Source organism: Anser brachyrhynchus, assembly GCF_964034855.1.
Source record: "Anser brachyrhynchus genome assembly, chromosome: 15".
NCBI lineage: Eukaryota > Metazoa > Chordata > Aves > Anseriformes > Anatidae > Anser > Anser brachyrhynchus.
In genome coordinates, this window is record NC_137733.1 from 874,598 (window position 1) to 893,621 (window position 19,024).

The 19,024-nt window shown below is 36.9% G+C and overlaps 1 protein-coding gene across 10 annotated transcripts in view; it reads right to left on the minus strand.

The window, feature by feature from the left end:
* CLEC16A (C-type lectin domain containing 16A) overlaps positions 1 to 19,024 on the minus strand; it is a 109,725-nt gene that overhangs the window by 38,361 nt on the left and 52,340 nt on the right. For 8 of the 10 annotated variants that reach the window (XR_013939716.1, XR_013939717.1, XR_013939719.1 and 5 more), the window contains exons 19-22: positions 17,230 to 17,381; positions 16,370 to 16,574; positions 15,410 to 15,577; positions 2,060 to 2,206 (exon numbers count right to left, since the gene is read on the minus strand). Coding sequence is in view for 5 of the 10 variants with exons in the window: in XM_080556938.1 (XP_080413064.1) it covers positions 2,060 to 2,206; positions 15,410 to 15,577; positions 16,370 to 16,574; positions 17,230 to 17,381 (672 nt within the window). In the remaining 5 variants the exon portion in view is untranslated. Of the gene's footprint in view, positions 1 to 1,037; positions 1,186 to 2,059; positions 2,207 to 15,409; positions 15,578 to 16,369; positions 16,575 to 17,229; positions 17,382 to 19,024 lie in introns of all 10 variants that reach the window. The other 2 variants (XR_013939718.1, XR_013939720.1) reach the window with 1 other exon arrangement.

Here is a 19,024-nt window from a genome sequence, read left to right on the forward strand (position 1 = left end):
TTAGCAGTTCAGTTCAGATGAACAGAGCAGTTTTGAAGAATCCAGGAGCTTAGCTCAAAATTCATCCCTGCATCAGGTTAATAAGAGTTGTTGACTTGGCATTAAAGTAGCTGAAGCACATTCTCACATTCATTTCCACTGCCTTTGCTGAAGGTTACTACCTACCCCCACAGTGATACGGCACAGAACTATATCATCACAACTAGATTTCCTAAAGCATCTATCAATGTCCCCAGGTCCTGTGCCAAAAAAAACACCAAAGACTGTTTTCCTGCATGACGTGGCATTTTGAACATGCTTCATGATGAAGCCACAATGTAGGTCACACTAAATGTGAACCATTCATGCAACTGAACTGGTAAAGTGCAGACTGAAACCAGGCATTTCAAAACTCTTATTATTTTAAATTAAAATATGCTAGATGAGGAACTGCATGCTACGAATTTACTCAGCTCTTCACAGAAGTCAGATTACATGTACTTGAAAGACCTCTGTCTGAAGTATGTAATATACTCTTGCTGCATATTACGTTCTGTGAACTAACATGTTGCTTACAACAGCAGCTAGAATTTAAAAATTATTTTCATTTCCTTTACCACAGTTTTCTCTTAGAAAATTGCAGACACCTTTCAGAGGATCCAAATACAGTGAAGGACATAGTAGCTGAGCCTCTCTTCTACAGCTAGAGTGAAACATGTAAGTGAAACAAGTGGTTTCTGTCTTTAATGCCAACCTATATCGAGACTTCTGACAGATCATACCACTTCTCTGTGTAATCTCCACATATCTATCCAGACCCTCTGAAGACTGGATAATAGCGATCACTTGCTAGCAGAGAAAATAAAATGAGATCCCTCCAAAGTTTTGAATGGATTGCATTAGAAAAATATCTCAAATTTCAATCTGGAATTGCACATATTGCAAGAGTATTTTGACTATATGTTAGTCTATAACAGTAATTAATGCTTTTAAATAACGACTGGATGCTAGAATGCTTTACAAACTGTTCATAAACTTGATAAGCAGCTTTTGCTTACCCTTTTCCAGTGGTACTTCTTGCAAGGATAGTCACTTCGGACATAAAATGTACACTGATCTCCTGACACAGTGTTCAGTGAAACTAAGGCATTTCATGACCTCCAAAACACTAAATGCCTAACAAAGATTGCATCATTTCCTGTAAAACTGCAAAAAAGTTTACTTTTATCAACACAAAACTTCCAAATGAAGGCAAAATGGTATATCTTAATGGGGGAACCATAACAACCATTTCAAAGAGTGATCAACATTGCAAGTGACTGCCAAAATGAGGGGCTGTTTGAAAAGTTCTTGCGAATCTATTTTTAATAACCAAAAAGAGTTAGAGTAGGGTCAGTTCTAGACTGAAGGCATTTCAATATGCACCCTTCAGAATTTACTTCTCGCTTAGCCTCCAGCTGGAGGTTCTCTACCTCACATACCATTTGTATTCAAAACAAACACCATTACAGGATTCCCCAGAAACACTACAGGAAAAAAAAAAGGAGTGAAGGCATTTCATTCCTCAGTGTAGTGTTAGCATTCTAAATAACTACAGCTATTTCAAAGTGTCTCATATTTGGCCTCTTGTTAAAAATTAACAGAAGTATCAGATAAGCATATGATTATATAACTGACTGAAAGTCAATGTTGCCCGATTCATACAGATGCTTTATGTGGAGATGAACTTATTCATTAGGGCAAACAAATGTCAGCATGAGTTTATGCAAAACAGTATTTCTGTTTAAACAAAAAAACGTTTCAAATCATATGTGCTGGGAGACAAATCAGACAACAAGATAAATTTCACCAGTATTTAAGAACACTGCTGTATGCATTGGATAAGGAGTTTCAAAAAGCTGAATAAATCATTAAAATTTGCACCACAATTTACTTTAACTAGTTTAGGTGAATGATCAGGCGATCTGAAAACAACCCCCTACTCTGTATTTAATTTGATAACACAGGAAGTTAATTTTTCAGTAACATTTACAGTACTCTACATCCCTTGGTGACTATGCTGAAAATTGTGATTTAATACCTGATGGGCTCTGTGCAGCAGAAGGAGTGGAAGTTGAGCTTGCAGTCACTGAATCACAGCGCCCTGTGCTCCCACTGCCACTGGAAGGTGATGGTGACGAGAGTGGTGATGGATTGTGCTGATTTATGCACTGGGCTACAGCAAAGCCTGCAAGATAGGACAATGATGTTCACCAGTTAGTAATTAGCTTCTAAGAGTTCACCTACATGAACAAACTGAGAAAGGGAAAGAGAAAATACTGCAAAGTGGTGTTAACTCCATCTGGTGGCCCAGAGGATGTACCTTCTTCATCTCAGATGCCTGATAATCCGAATGTGTCTTACTCAAAACATGCTGATTACAAGCATCAATGAACAAGGAAACACAGGTTAAATGATACAAAACATTCTAAAACACAGTTTGCACAGTCAAAGCAGGTCAGTTTGGGGTATACACAATACATTACTCATGGGTCACACACCTTAACATAAGGAAAATGGTTAGTTAAAAATGAACAAAAACTTTGAGATAGAAAGCCTACACCACCTTTTTTACTGCAATAAGAACTTCACAAAATTTTAATAATCAAGCCTAATGCTAGCATTGGATTTCATCCACCTTCTCACAAATCTAACTTTCTCCCATCTGAAGACAGAACATTTATACAGTGTCTGAAAGCATTTATTCTAAAAGTGTTCTTTTGTCTTTCGGTCTAATATTTGCTCAAATTCTTTCATTGTAACATCCTCTTCTCTCCTAACAGTCTTGCATTCGTTCCTTTCTCCTTCCTCCACAACTGCCTCTCTCCAGCCAATTCAATCTTTTTTTTTGACTTTTGATTTTTATTAATTTCCTCACTTTACCTCCTTCCCTCCTCACGTACGATGATTTGAGTACTTTCCCCCTTAAGATGCAATTTCAGAAAGTATTATGGACCTGCAGCACACTGACAATTGGGAAAGGAGTGCTAGCAAGGCACTCAGATCCCTGGTTTTTTTTGCACTAAAATCCGATTTGATCTCTTGCACGAAACCAGCTTATAATACTACCCAGTTATAATGTCTGCAGAGCACACTGCACTGTCTCCCTGTGTAAATGAATACTAATATTCTATCATGAAATTGACTGATCAAGTATAATCAGAGTGCAATGAAAATAGAAATTTTCCCTGATTCTTAGTTATTAAACACTAGCGTCTCCTCTCATCGAGAAAATACATAGCAAATGTTATTTTATATGTTCCTAATTAAAAGGCCTACATGTATACATATATTAACTCATTGTATTATATGTCCCACTATAATTTTGCTATTGTGCAGCAGCTAAAGCTAGCAGATACAGTAGAACAAGAAAGGAGTGTGATCTTCTGCTCTTGTACTTTGTGCTCTGTCCATCCAACTTCTTTTTTTTTTTTTAAAGTATCTTCTAAAATCTGTAATTCAGATTTAAATCAGATCAGGCAAGGGTGTTTTCCAACACTCATGATGTATCACCTAACATTTCCCCTCCTGCTCTTCTAAGTGGGCAACAGCCAGTTTTCAGGAATATTCATGATTCTAAAAAAAAAAAAAAAAAACCACAACAGAAAGAATTCCCCAGAATACCACTGGTTTCTGAGAAATCCAAAGCAGGAAGTAATCTGCATGGTACAGACTGCAGTGCTGAACTGTGAAGAGTGCAGAAAAGTTTTGTCCAAGAAGTGCTTATAACAAAGCTAAAAAATAGAACATGGAATGTGAGCTAGATCATTGCCCAACCTAGCTTTCTTACAGACTAAGATGCATCAGAGCACTATAAATAACACACTGCGGTTAACGAAATCACTGAGAACCTGCAACCCTTTCACATGAGATTACAGGATTTTTTCCTTCAAGGCATGTAACAATTTAGGTTATTACTGTCATTTTCCATTTGTTTTTCCAAAAGAATTCTGTATCAGGTTTCAACGTTTCTTCTGAGCACTTTTTTCCCCTTGGATGTGATTTTTCAGCTGACTTTAAGAGTTTTCATAGTTTTGCTATTACAGAAGTCAATGATTATCTTGAATCACATCAGTATTATGAAAACCTAGATGAATCAAAATTTTAAAGGTCTAGCATCTACTTAGAATACCACGGAACTACCTCCTAGAACTTTAACATGCTTTTAGAGAGGAGTTCATGAACTGCCCTTCCCACACGATTCCAGCGAAGACAACCACAACTGCACTGCTCATACTTAGTTCATCTCCTGCTTTCTTTAGAAGATCACGCTCCTCTTGTGGTTCACTCAGCAACTTTCCTCACAACAATGTGCTTAGAGCAACTCCTTGATGTTCAGCAAGGTTTTCCTTTGGCTGACACACTCCTCCCAGCACTTGGAAGCTTTTGTTACCAAAACCCGAAGTGATGAATAAACAGCTCTTCAGAAGAAGACGTGCTTCTTGCAGTGACAGAAATATCTTCAACATGAGCTACGGGTCAGGTGCTACCTAGGACACTTAGCTGCTTCTACAGCCCTCCTCGCTGTCCTGTGGAAATCACTAATGAGAAAGGTTACCCTTTACTGGCAGTTCCCTGAATTATTGACAGTAGCCATGACACGTACGCACACTAGGATTAACCTAACAACATAGTGCTTGCCATCTTCACTGTGTAGTGAACCCTGAAAAGGGAAGCACAATTTGACAGGCAGGTAGGAGAAAAATCAAATGCACCGAACAATACTTGATTCTTCTTTTAAATGGGGAATCTCCCGCAGTGTTGGATGGATGATTCACCCTTTATAGCGAACGTTCGGTATGGGGAATTTGCTGGTGCTGGGCAGGAGGCAGCCAAAGGTAGATTTAAATATTTTTTAATTTTTTATTTTTTTAAACTACAAAAAACATATGAAAGCTTTGAAACAGACATGGCAAGTCAGGAAAACGATTTTAATAGCAACGTGTACTGACAGGCTGCATTATAAGGAAAAACACCAGAATGGATAGAGAAAGGAAGTCACGCAGAAAAAAGCTGATATATACTAGTTCAGTTAGCAATTTGACTTTGTGGTCCTACCGCTTACCCTGTACCACCCATGCTTAGATTCAAGATCTAGACTCAAAACCACTTGCAGAAACACAACGCTGTCTGAGCTGCTGTAGTCCTTGCATCATCATTCTAGATAGGTGAAGGCCAGTTTCACCAGGCTTTTCTCTTCTTTTAAGTTACTATTCCTCAAGACCAAGATAATCACCAATTGAAAGAATTACATAACCACTGTCCCAGGAGACATCTACTTTAGTTAAGAAACAGTTTGGTAAGCACCTCATTATTACATAAATGTAAATAAATCCATGTGTTATTCTTCCGGAAACCAAGCCATTGATCTTCTACAACCATTGAGATTAATTAAATTGAGGTTACACACAGTAGTGCCTGATGATCTGCAAGAAGTTAACCACAAACTAAACTACCTCAAACATAAAGGACATCTATGGCACTTGGAGCCACTGATACATACAGTTTTTAATATAATAAACATGCATTGGGTTTCTTACACAATACTTTGTGTTCGGAAACAGCAGTTAGGGTGGGAAACAAGGAACAATCAATGGGCTTGTGATCACACAGGAGACAGAAAGCCATCTGTTGAAGTGAAAGAAACGTTTTTGGAATAGCTACTAGTGTCTTTGGTAGAAAAGTGCTTACATCAATTTATTTTGTTTCCTTCCTGGGGCTGTGCAAGGTTGCACCCATGCAAGGCATTCTAGATCCACACAAGGTTTTCCCTGTTTTTATTTCAAAGGAGGAGAAGCTTCCATCCTCACCACAATAGTGGAGAAAGCAGACAGTCCTACTGCGACTATATAGGAGGAGCTGGCCTGATTCAGCAAGACTGCTTGTGCAAAGGTTCTGCAGAACAGAGCTCATGTTTTACGGATTTAATTCTTAAACCGAAGCATATGTTTGCAAATTATCTTATAATTTCTCTCCCTTCTTCCCATGAAACAACTGTCATGACGGGGTTGCTTTTTCAGCTCCTCTTCGCAGACCCGTAAATGAGCAGCTTCACAGAGAATATGTAATACAGAGGCAGAAATTTAGCTACATTTACTTCTGTTTATTTACACTTATTTCAGTAGTCTAAGACATGAAAGAACAGTTTATACAGACAAAAGAAGATTCATATATAAAATGTCAGTACTACTCTAGTGCGCAGCAAAAAGACTGCAGTTGAAGCATCAACTCATGCTATCTAGTGCAAACTCTCAGGAAAATACCTCTGACAGCACAGCCAGTTTTCATGCCATAATGTTCCTTGCTACTGGAAACAGATTAAACTAAAGCAAAAATGGTAAGTTCTACAACAGCAGTTTCTTATGTTACGTAGATAAACACAAAAAAACTGTAGCTCTCTCCTTCAAACAGAGTTTCACTTAGACAATTCCCTACAGCAAGAGGTGGTCCATAAACACAAAGGAGAACTTCGTTCTCTTCTTTCCTATAAAGACTGAACTGCTCAAAATATTATAAAAACCCTTTCCCTCCTTGATTACTCCTCCAGTCCAAAGCAAGATCCATTGCTTGATGCACTACCAGGTCTAAGACAACCTTACAGCAACAGTCCTAGCGTGTTTGCATGCGAACGTTTCCTGAATGGAAATATTTAAGCACTACTTCTTTGGCCACCATATGTACAGACTCCTTCAATTATCATCTGTGCAACTGCGGGTAACTCACCCTGTCTGAAAACATGACATTTTCTGAACCTATAGCTGAGAATAACAGCCCTTGATAAAAGAGAATCCAGGAGGAACTCTTTGCAGCCCATACAGAAGCGATATTTAACAAAAGAACTTGTCAAATTGTGAGTCAAGAGGCGATGGCTGACAGATTTCCTGGGAAGCTAAAGAACAAGCTCATAAAGGCTCAGTGTGTTCTCTAGTGCTGTCAAAACGTAAACATTTATTTCAAATTGCAGTAACTGCACATGGTAGAACAGGACATAAAATTGTATCATATAGGACTGGATGCAGAACTTTCCTAAAATATATCTAGACAGCAGCTTGTGTCAGCCTCCAAACTTGTGTGTTTATGACTATCTGAAATACAAGGTCACCTTTTTCCAGGGGCACTGTCCTCACTCGGTAAGATGACCAGAACTCAGAACGGCTAAACATTCAAAAGAAACTCTCATCTGTCTGAATGCACGGCCCTAGAGCTTGGAGTGCCCATATCACTGCTCGTTTTGCTCACACAAGATTATTAAGCTTCTTCCTGAAAGGCCACACTGAAACTCAATAGTTTTTCAAAGTGCCATAAAAATGGGAAATGACTGAATCATCTGGAAGACATGAATAAAGGTACAGCTAAATAAGTATGGTTTCTTCGGCAGTTCATCCAGCTTAAGAGTTTCCCACTCCTTTTCTCTCCTGCCCGCATATAACACCGTTAGTTGCATTTGCTGAACCTTCTATGGTTCAGTTGTTCTGGTAAGCAGATCACCATGAAAATAGGTTATTTCTTGCTGTAATTTATTTTAAGAGAGTACTGAAACTCAACCCACAAGGTAACTGGTTGGATAGCGAACAACGTTTGAATGACTGGCTGCTGTGCAGGACAGCTGAGCTGAAAATTGAAATTGAAATCTGCCCTCTTGCTGAAGATGGGGGAATCCCAAAATAGATTTCGCTTGTGCTAAATCTTTGTGCATTACACGAATACTAATTTTTCATAGTTGCAAACACAAATACATTTATTTTCAAAAATATATTTATTTTCAGTATATTTTATCAATTTTGAGCTGAGGGAAAGATGTCAAGCCTGAGGTAGTTCTATTTTTGGAAGGGATTTAAGACAAGCATAGCTGGATATTTTTATAGCGCTCCACCGTTTCAGAGAAAACTGTCACTGATTTCACTTCCAGATGATTAAACTCTATAGATCGGACTCAAGCCCCAGAACACTACCTAGAAATTGGCAGCTTTTTCTGACCACCGTAAGAACTATTTACAGTTATTACATAAAAGTCTAAAAACTCACTGACTTTTAACCCTGAAGGAATCAAACTATCCAAGCTGATAATCAATTTCTCTTCAGAAGATCACAGAACAAAATCACAGAATCATTTATGTTGGAAACGATCTTCAAGATCATCAAGTCCAAACGCCAACCTGACCTACCGAATCCCATCGCTACATCACATTCCTTAGTGCCATGCCCCACATCTCTTAAATACCTCCAAGGATGGATGATTATACAAAAATTGGGATTCTAGAGGCATATCCTGGATAGGGTGGATCCCTATGTGTTGCAATTATTTTATGTCAGTAATTTAAAGGAGAAAATTTTTACTCTAAGTGAGCATACCATACCCATTTTCACATTGGTGATTTCTGAATGAAAAAGGTCCCATGCTTATGAAAGCAGCTTTCTAATCCTGCTCAGTTTTCAAAACTTTTTTTTTTTTTGCCAAGTTTTTGCAAGCATCAAATGCATGTTTAACTTTTTATTTTCAATGTCACATAATTTACTTCCTAAAAGCTGTAATTCTGAGGTCAGATCAGAATCACAATAATAGTTTCTGGAAAAGTGCAGTGTAGAGGCTCCTTGTATAAGGTACAAGAAACAAAAGGAACAAAAAATACAATACTTTGCCAACTGCAGCAGAGTGAAATTAAAAATCAGAAAAGCATTTAACAGTTTCATATACAAGGGGTAATTATGTGTAAATGCACCAATCCTAAGGCATTCATCATGATTTTACATTTAGAGTTTGCACTAGCAGAAATGTTGAATAATACTAGGGAACAGAATGGAAAAAACAAACAACAATACAACAATTGCAAGCAGTTGTTTCAGAGAACCTCTGTTTAGGCTTGACAGATTTTTCAGCAAGGCCATTATCCTTCTCTTCCTGTGCCCATTCAATCATTTCCCATAAAAGACACTTTGAAAAACTATTGAGTTTCAGTGTGGTCTTTCAGGAAGAAGCTTAATAATAATCTTGTGGCAGACAAACAAGAAGCAAACCGAGTTAGTTCAAAAGATTTTGGTATTTTAGTACTATTTTAGAAACATTGCTTGCTTTCTTCAATTCATTTTGGAAGAGTTCAGCTGATAATTTCCATATAAATTCCAGATTTACAGCACCCCTTACTCAGAATTCTTCCCTTGCTATAACATCATGCATAATTGGAAAAGTGAAAAAATAAAGCATGGCTGTCATTCCATTTTTTTATAGCAAGTTAATGCTCATCACTTCTTTAGCACTTAAGGCAGAATAGACATCCCTTTTTCACATTTCCTTGGCTGACACTGACCCCCACATAAGGCTGTCTTAAAGAGTTTTCTTGGTATTTGCATGTATTCATCTTCAAATTCTCCAAAGAAAAAAAATCATATATATACTGTATTTTTTTTTAATGTGTGTATATATATAAATTATTAGCCATAGCTACTTATAAACAGGATTTTGAACAGGTTTGTAAAGCTGGAATTTACATTATGACACCATTGTCATAGAAATATACAGGGATATATTAATAGTAAATATTAAGAGTCAGGACTGCCGATCATGATTTCAAATTCCAGAATAATGAAATACTTAAATATTGCTGTCCAGCTGATTATGGTAACATTACTATTTTGATAGCAAAATCACTAATAAAATATGTAGATAAATGTAAGTAAAAATCTATAATTAAAACTATCAAGAAAGTGTATGGAATCACAAAAATACAGTAGTTTTCAACCTTGCATTCTTCATCACTGTTCTAAAGAAGGGCTTCCTGTGTACGCAATACCCAAGTGGTTATCGTATTAGGCTTCCCTCTAAATCAGCATTTTGAACTCTGCACTGAACTGCAGAGCACTTCCATGCTTCAGTTCGCTTTATGTGAATATAAACAGGAGGGTAATGCTTTCAGCTGGTATACACAAATAAGATGAAGCTTCCTAAAAATTCCATACATAAGAATTTAAATCGTTACAGCGAGTAGGAGACAGTGAGCTCATGAGTTCAGGTGGCAGCACACCTACCCACGTTAACATTTTACATCATTAAAACAGGACAAGCCCACCCAGATATATAATATAGAACACTTTTTAAAATAAAGGCATGTGCCAACCAGTAAGCAAGGGGTGAATAATCAGAGGGGGAAGCATGCCTTCAATTTGAGTTTTGCCAGTATCTTGTGAGGGCACTCTGGATATTTTGTCCTAATCTGTCCAAATTTATCAAATTATTTTGTTTCTTTTATAAACTACATAACGTTTTCTTTTTTGCAGCACTCCTGTTCTTGAAGTACAAAGCTTCCAATGATCAGTTTGTGAGATAGAAGAGTTCCTTACTTTGTTTATTACAGGAAAGGAAAGCACTAGTGTCCAAGTACGAGTATCTCAACACAGGATGATGGGAAGAGGATACAGCAAAAACGAACACCCATTATAAAAAATTAAGATGAAACACGTCAAGAAATCACCGAATTTGCTAATGGGAAAATATTCAACCATTTTTTATTTTTATTTTTTTTAAAAAAAGAACAATACAACTGCTGATGAAGGATTTTAAGTATGCTTGCAGAAGGTAATTGAGGGGAGGGAAAGGTAAGTCTTAGTCACTCAAAATACTGTAAATGGAAACCATTGACCAAGAACAAATATCATAACCAGGAAATTCTTCCAGGAAAAATCTGCGGAAGAAAGGTGAGCAGAATTAATCATGGCTACAGGAATTAAAACAATACCCAAGAGCTTCTAGAGGTGCCTTTGTCACTACTTTATGACTCTCCAGTTATAATAAAGCTTAGTTACAAACACAACTATTTCCTTTCCGATAGTCATGATTCTGCTCCAACAGAACTTGCTATTTATGGCTAAGGTATTACTGTATACCTGTATATACACCTTCCCAGTTCCTTGCAGAAGATCTTATTTCCCTAATCACAACGTTTCACAAGACAGTGTTTCCTTCATAAACTATGTATCAACAGTCACCCTTTTGCTATGTTTTATGTAACAGCAAATTTCACACCAAACCCCAAAATACTTTTGGTATTGCAATACTTTGCACCTTTACAAAGTGCTGTTCTGCCTCAGAAAAATGATGCACTTCAGCTTGAAGAGATTGTTTAAACCTAAGAAATCCACTTACAGACTCATAGAACTGAAGAATAACTGTTTTAACAGTAAAAAGTTTTTCCATTAGGAAAAAAATATACAAAACAAATTGGTTACATTGAACTCAATTGCCAGTAGCCACTGCTACTTTAACCAGCATTAAAAAAAATGATTAACTGACATTCTCAGTCTCCCCATTTTGCCATGCAATGACAATACGTGATGACTGTAGCTTTATTCACAATCCTTCTCATCAATTCAGTGTACTTAAGCAACTAGTTTCTAGCCCAGTCATCAGGACTTGATTCTTTGCCACAGCTGATACTCCTTACGCCTTGCCAGCACATCCTCACCATGAGTGATACTTCACTGAGACAACATTTATTTTAGCTGTCCCTTAATGTACAAAGGAACTCAATGGTTAAGTACGCCACAATTTCTTCCATCAAACTCTAAGAAATGGGACTAACTGCTGTAGTTCAAATAGCATGTTGTTAAGATGAGAAGTTAACGAGTTAATTCGAAAAGCACATCAGCACTGTAATACAAGAGCCCAGAATTCTCAGTCTCCCTCAGAATATAGGGAGATACTATAAAGTGCTGATTTTTACTAAAATTAATCCTTGTGAATACTAAATTTCCCAAATTCTAAATGGGAAAGATTCCATTTCCAATCCTGTTTCTTATCAAAAAAAGAAAACCAAAAAACTAGCACTCCTGCATATTTAACTCAGCGTCAATGGTATCTTTCATTCCTTGCACATGAGCAGTAATTCCTATTAAATAAATCGTGTCTGCTGTATCTTGGGTAATCCTAGTGCTGTCAAACTACCCTATTAGGCACTTCTGCTTGAATACCTCTGTACAGAAGTGATTTTGTTCATGATAAAATTGACCAAGTGAAGGACTTTGCCTCTGTTCTTCTTTGATAATAACAGCCAAGCTTACAAGGCCAGTCATCGGGGATGAGTAACAGCATTTGCATAACCTGTGATTTATATAAGAATGTTAACAAGGATGCTCTGAAGCATGGTCTGTTATATGCCACTTTTCACCCAACTTGCAAAAAACCCAGTTTTAAACTATTACCATCTCTCCCCACATCCACCCAAGTACCAAGAAGAACTTTAAAAACAGATTTTAACTTTAGACCAAAAAATGATAAAGCAACGTTGAGCACAGTTTGACTGCAATGCTCCCTGGCATACTACAGCACTATATGTATATATGTGTATGTACAGTGCTACATGCCGTATGACACAGAAAATGTACCAGAAAAGACTGAAATAAGTGGTCTTAAAACTTTAAAAATCATTGAGAAGGGGGATTACAGAATTAATTCAATTAGTTGCACTAAAATTCTCCGTATCGAGTGCCATTTGCAGGAGGAATTAAAACAGTAATATTGACAATTTCTTAAATCACTCTAGCTGCAAAGCATTGACAGGTAACACTGTCCTACTCAAAAAGGTGATTAGTTTTCTAAAAATATTGCCAAAAACATAACTGTCCTTTAAATCCACAAAAAAAACACCATCACCAGGGAAAGCTTAACCTTTTTCTTACAAAGTATAATCAAATCAACTTTCTACTGCTGTTGCATTTCTCACATACTATATGAGCTTCGCAAAAGTCAAACATCACTGAAAGTTGTAGCATTAAGAAATGAAAACAGGAAGCTTGTACCTTAACTGCAACTTATTCAGTAATCTTCAAGAAAATTATAAAACTTTTCTCTTAAAGTAAAAATAATTCCGGGCCTGATTAAGGGATAAATATGAATGAATTCAAAACAAAATCATGTGGAACTGGCAATTCTCATTCATTCATTAGCAAAACTGAGAAGGTAGGGGCATTTGATATGTATTTTGTAATCAGATATGTATTTTTGTAATCATGTTTTTTGTTCATACATCCGTATGTTACTACTGACTGCTACGAAATGCCTTCCAAAATTGCGGGATTTGAAAAACTTCATATTGTTTGAGTGATTTGTCATACTTGTTATAAAACGAAAGATTTAAAATACTTTTTCTCTGGATTTGTATGTGCATACACTGAAAATCTTCAGTTCCTGGAGATCAAAGTAAGTATGCAACTGTTTGAACCGACTGGCCTGTCGTCTCCCCACCCTCCCCCCCAAAATCAGTAAATGATGTCACTTGTTATGACTACTTGTACACTCCTCTTACAGAAGGTTGATTCTGTAATGCTGGCATGTTTCCAACCACACCTTTTCCATGAAAGTCTCAAGTCAAACAAGGAAATTCGAGTTCATCATGTATGATGAGAATGACTTTTGTGATATACAACCAGCAATCTGAAAGCTTTTGATTTCTCCATGCTCAGCACTCAGGCAAGTTGACCTCTGAGTCAGATAGAAGGCACTAGAACATCTATTTTCTAAGTAGAGGATTTGAATTTTTAATCTGTGGATCACATTTAAAGAGAAATGCTGAGATTTATGAAATGACTGGCAGCTAATAGTAACAAGATTACATCGTTTTGTACTAATAGAGCAAAATTAAGCACTTGCAAAAAGATACAACTTCAAAATGACTCAATCCCAAATGAGAAAGCTTCACCATCTGGATGAAGAGCTTTGCAGAAATCAATTTGTGAAATAAAAAAATGAGAAAAACAGAAAAAAAACGAAAAAAAAAAAAGACAGGACTGATTTAGAATCATCCCTTTAATCTCAATTCCAAGCTAATGTTTTAAGAGTAGTTGTGGCCCTTTTCTGTCTTGTTAGCTCTAAAGTAGATGAAGCAATGCACAGTATCCCAGCTGTCTTTACAGACTGGTGAGAAACTGCTAGTAACTTTAAGATGGACCTATGCACAACTGACAGATATGTTGCATAAATACTGAGTATTAGAAACATGATTCAAACTAACTCAGTTTGTAAACAATGACAAAGCATTAAGGCACTTCCAGTGTGTTTGGAGAAACTGCCATGGATATATTGCTCATAACACACCTGGAACACACACCCAGGCATTACTTGTCTTTCTAGGGCTAATTTTTTCCCATAAATCTCATTCTGGAGTTGTATGCTCAGTTCAGCTTTTGCAAATACAAATCACAAAATTTGTTGTAAGGGCAGTCTGAAAAAAAAGGCAATTTTAGTATTTTCCAAACTTCTTGATGATTGAATGGAATTGAGTATCTTGGAAATCTGGAAGTTATTTGTCTTGTTCATGTCCACTAAATGCTGTACCAGCTATTGTAAATGACCTTTAAAGCCTCAAAATTTGAGGTTTCAAACAACTGAACATAACAGGAAGAACCACTGAATTCACATCCAATAAACAATTTGTATGTATTAACGGCGTGTATTCAAGTCATAAATTGAATACGTACCTTCCTCTGTCTACACGCACCCTGCAATATCTACACACATCTCAACAGACCTGAACAGTTACACGCCTGTGGATGTAAAGCTTTGTGAATGGAAGCACCTTCTACAGACCTATTTTTTTTCTTTCAAAGTACAGATGTCATCTCTACATGTTTGGTAAACACATAACAACACAGGTGCAGAAAACTTTATTGCATTTATCAACTATTCTTACTGAATCTTGATGTAAATAAAGACTCAGGAAGCTTTCTGCTAAGACAAAGACTTCCTGGCCTTATTTAAGGTAGAATTCTAAGGTTGAACCACACTGAACCGTTTGACAGTACAACGGATCTGTTCTCAGTCTTTGCACTCAGAACACAAGTAGTCAACTATGACTAAATTGCTATTTCAGAAGTAAAACAGTCAAGCTTAAAAACAAGCTTTTTAATACTGGACCAACAGACTTTTAATAATTATATGACTTCTGAGAAAAATAAATTGAAGGCATATGATAAGGCCATGACCATGAGTTACAAATGTGCTTGCATTCACATCTCTAAGGCAGAACTAGAACAAGGAGTCTGAGTTACCGCCCCTGGCTACGCTAGTCATCTTGCAATAGACATGAGATAATCACTACTTAACGGATAGCTGTCAAAAGCATTTCTAAACATTTGTTAATCTTTTTTTAAAAATAACTATTGATACAATAAAAAGACAGATAAATTACAATCAAACTCATTTAAAAGGTATTTGCCAAGCTTCAGGGAAAAGACTTTCCCTGTTTATGTTTAGTACATGTAAACAAGCTGTTTTCATTCTTTGGTATACAGTTTCTAGCAAACTCTTTTCTTCAAAAGGAGTCTAGTTAGAACTTTCAAAGTGAGCTTCTTTGATTTATTTGAAACACATCAAGAATTTCATGGTAATTAATGCTAATCTTACCTGGAACTTTGTCAACAGATGCAAAAACAGAGCGTTGCACTGTAGGATCACTGCTACCACGTCGTGCCTGATCATAAAATCTAAATGGAAGGTGTTGGGATGCAGCTGCAGAGCTGTGTCCAAAACCCATAACTTCAGTTGAAGGCTGAACAGGAAGATCCAGGAGAGCTATGTTTAATCACAATTGATAGTTGTTGTTACTCAAAAATACATAAAAGAATGAGTAGATTAAATAAAATCAATAGCTTGCCCAGAATCTTAAGACTACACCAGACTGTCTAAACTTGCTTGCATTTACCTCTTAATTGCAGTTGCAATTGCACTGGAAAAGGAGAACAGATTTCTGGCAACTTTTTCTATCACTGCTGTTCACACCATGGTCATACTAGGCTCCAGAATAAAGGGGAGCAAAAACAAGGATTACAGTAAACTGCTAGTATAGTTTGTGGAATGCAAGGAGTTTTAAAACAAACAAACAAACCACCACCTTCCATTTTTCCCCGTATGGGTAAAACCATCCATAGTTACAAGTGAACATTGCAGAAAGCCATTTAAAGGACAACCTGCTTTAAACTGGCAAAAAATGCCTTTGCATGGCCCTTCAACCTAAAATTTTAGGTATCAAAATAGACTTGTATTAGACTTGTATCAGACTCTTTGCTGATTACTTGAAGTAACTCTTTCTTTCATCTCTTCATGTGTATTTCCTCTAAACACAAAAATCTGGCTGCTGATACTCTTTTTAACATTTTAGAATGCTCATCATCACAACACCCAAGCATTAATCATTATAATTAACATCACCATATACGATCCCTTCCTTGGAAACTAGACACTGGTTTGCAGTTCTGTGCACATTTCTCAGTTTTCTAACAGATTTTTTCTAACCTTACATCACAGAGTGACTTGCTATGACATGTAAGTTTCATTTCTCAGGATCATTTCAAAGTAACTGCTTACCTGCTATTCTCTGCATTTTCATACGCCGAGCTTGGATACGACCTTTTGCAAGACGTTGTTTTGCAATAATGCAGCGAATGTGATCAGAAAAAATAAAGGTTGCTTGAAGGATAGGAAATGGCTTAGAATGAGGACTTGAGGCAGGTTTATGAATTATTATGTTCAGAGCTCTACTATCATCTTCCACTCCTGTCACCTGCATATCCTGAACAGAAAGAGAGGGCAAATAGCTAATGAAAAAAGTTAGCATTTAAAAACAGTTTCCATTTTTTTAAAACAAAACAAAACAGAACTATGCAAGTTGCACAATCCTGGATTCAGTTCTGCAGTAAATGGCACTCCTAAAGATTAAGTCATTTTAAAATGCAATTATTTGAGCATATAGAATTTTCAGGAGACATGAACATTTATGTCTCTTTAGCCAATGTTAACAACAAACTTTCTAAAGTTTTTAAAATCAATTAGATAAGCATAAATCATTCTTAAGTTGCAAACTGTCACCTTCTCTACCCTTGTACGAGGTTCAGAACACTGGGAAGGTTCATTACTGTGACACAGAAGGAAAACATCTGGGACTCAATCCTAATTCTACATGATTTCAGCATTCAAATGAACATACCCCAACGTATATTGGGGAAGTTACCACATTTTTAAGTGTGCCTCTAGTTATCTATAAAAACATCTTCAGAAAAATAGGAATAGTTTAAAGGCAGGAACTAAAAAAGACTAGTAAGAGAAGAAACAGGCAAGCAGGGCACAGACCTTGAATATATAAACTAATATTGTTATTACTATTTATCCTACATAAATACAGATTTTCAGCTGAGAAAATACAGAGTGCCAAGATTAAAACCTCTTACCTGCAAAAGGCCTGCAAACTTAACTACTCCCCAGCCAAGTCTGGCAACATCTGGCTCAACCAAGCTCATCTGGTAAATATCCACAGCCAGGAATCTTTGAACTTGACCTCCATCCTTTGTTATGACTGTACAAGCAATTAGATCACTGTTATCTGAAAGAAGGAAAAAAGTTATATAGCTACATAACTTAAGGATTCTGGGTTTTGGTGGTTTTACATGAAAACAGCTTGAATACAAAAATCATGGAACGGTTGAGGTTGGAAGGACCTCTGGAGTTCATCTGGTCTAACCCTGCTGCTCAAGCAGGGCCACCTAGAGCAGGCTGCCTTGGACCATGTTCAGGCAGTCCTAGGTCTGGACCATATAATACATACAAGTGCAATCATCTTTACAACACAAGTTGAGAGCTACTCATAAGATGTATATTGCAATGCACTTCTTTCACTGTCTTTTAGTATAAAAGATCACTTCACTTCAGGGGTAAAATTGCACCAGTTTTGATTTCTTTTACTCAACAGAAGTCTCGAGTCTTGTTGAAAGACCACAGATACCGTCCAACACCTCTGCAGGTAATTATATCTACTTCTTTATAAACTTAGGCTCCAGTCTGAGGCAAGTTCCATTTCTAGAGGCCTGACTGTTGGAAGCCTTCCAACTTCAAGACTACATAGACTTTCATGGTAAATTGTACCTTTTTTGCCATTAGTTAAATGAGGTTATATCTTTTCCTTTACCCACCCACATTGTACATTTACACTGAATAATCATATCCTCTTTTAACCATTACAGTGAAAGCCCCTTTAAACTACAGATCTCAAAAAAGAGTTCCCTCCCTTCCCTGATCCTTTCCAAACCTCCTCATTGTATGTGTACCAGTTCAAACACACAGTTCTTAAGAAGTGACTAAAACCCGTTCTTTACACCCGAAGTTCTTCCGAGAGTCCCACGAATTGCACTGTCACCTCCCCAGCAGACCTTTGCTAATTTAACTATATTAGTTTATTTCATCAAGTTGATACTTTCATTCACATATTTAATATACACAGATCTTTTTCTTCTCTCTCACCTCCAACTACCACTATTTATAGCAAGCAAATTCTGATCTTAAAAAACAAAACAACTGAAGGCAAAGCATTACCGTAAAATTTAATCAAAGGACAGAAAGGAAAATCAGTCATTTATTAGGCAACTGTTATGGGAATCTTTTGACTTTATACAAGCCAGTATACCCCATTTACGTTATTTTTTCTAGTACACAGCTGCTACAGGGTCATATGCTATAGTCATCCTATGATGAAAACAGAAGAGAATGTGGTTAAATACATTTCCAGTGAACTCATCTGAGAATACAGTATCGCTTCTGGTATTACTAACAGCAATGCTTAATTTTTCCTCATGCAAAATGAGGCTTCCAACTGTTTGGACACTATAGTGCCAAGATTTTGGGCCCTAAATGCAGCTCTCTGGACTTCCTCCAAGAAAAACACAGGTCCTAGGAAATACTGCCTAGCAAGGAGAGCTCAAAGGCTTCAGCTGTCAGCAGCAAGAAAGATGTAAGTTATCTGAAAATACACACGCACACAGCCAAACTATTAGCCTTGAAAGACTATTATCTGAAGTCTTGAAGAACTTAACAGCTACTTTTAGGAAACGGTCTAAATAAGACCGTCTTTAGGAGATGGTCTAAATATCTGACTTGCCTCAGAGCTTGATGTTTAGTGATTCCATGATTTATAGTCATCACAACTCTAGAAATCCTCTGCAGAGATCGGAAGCTCTTACAGAAAATATTTAG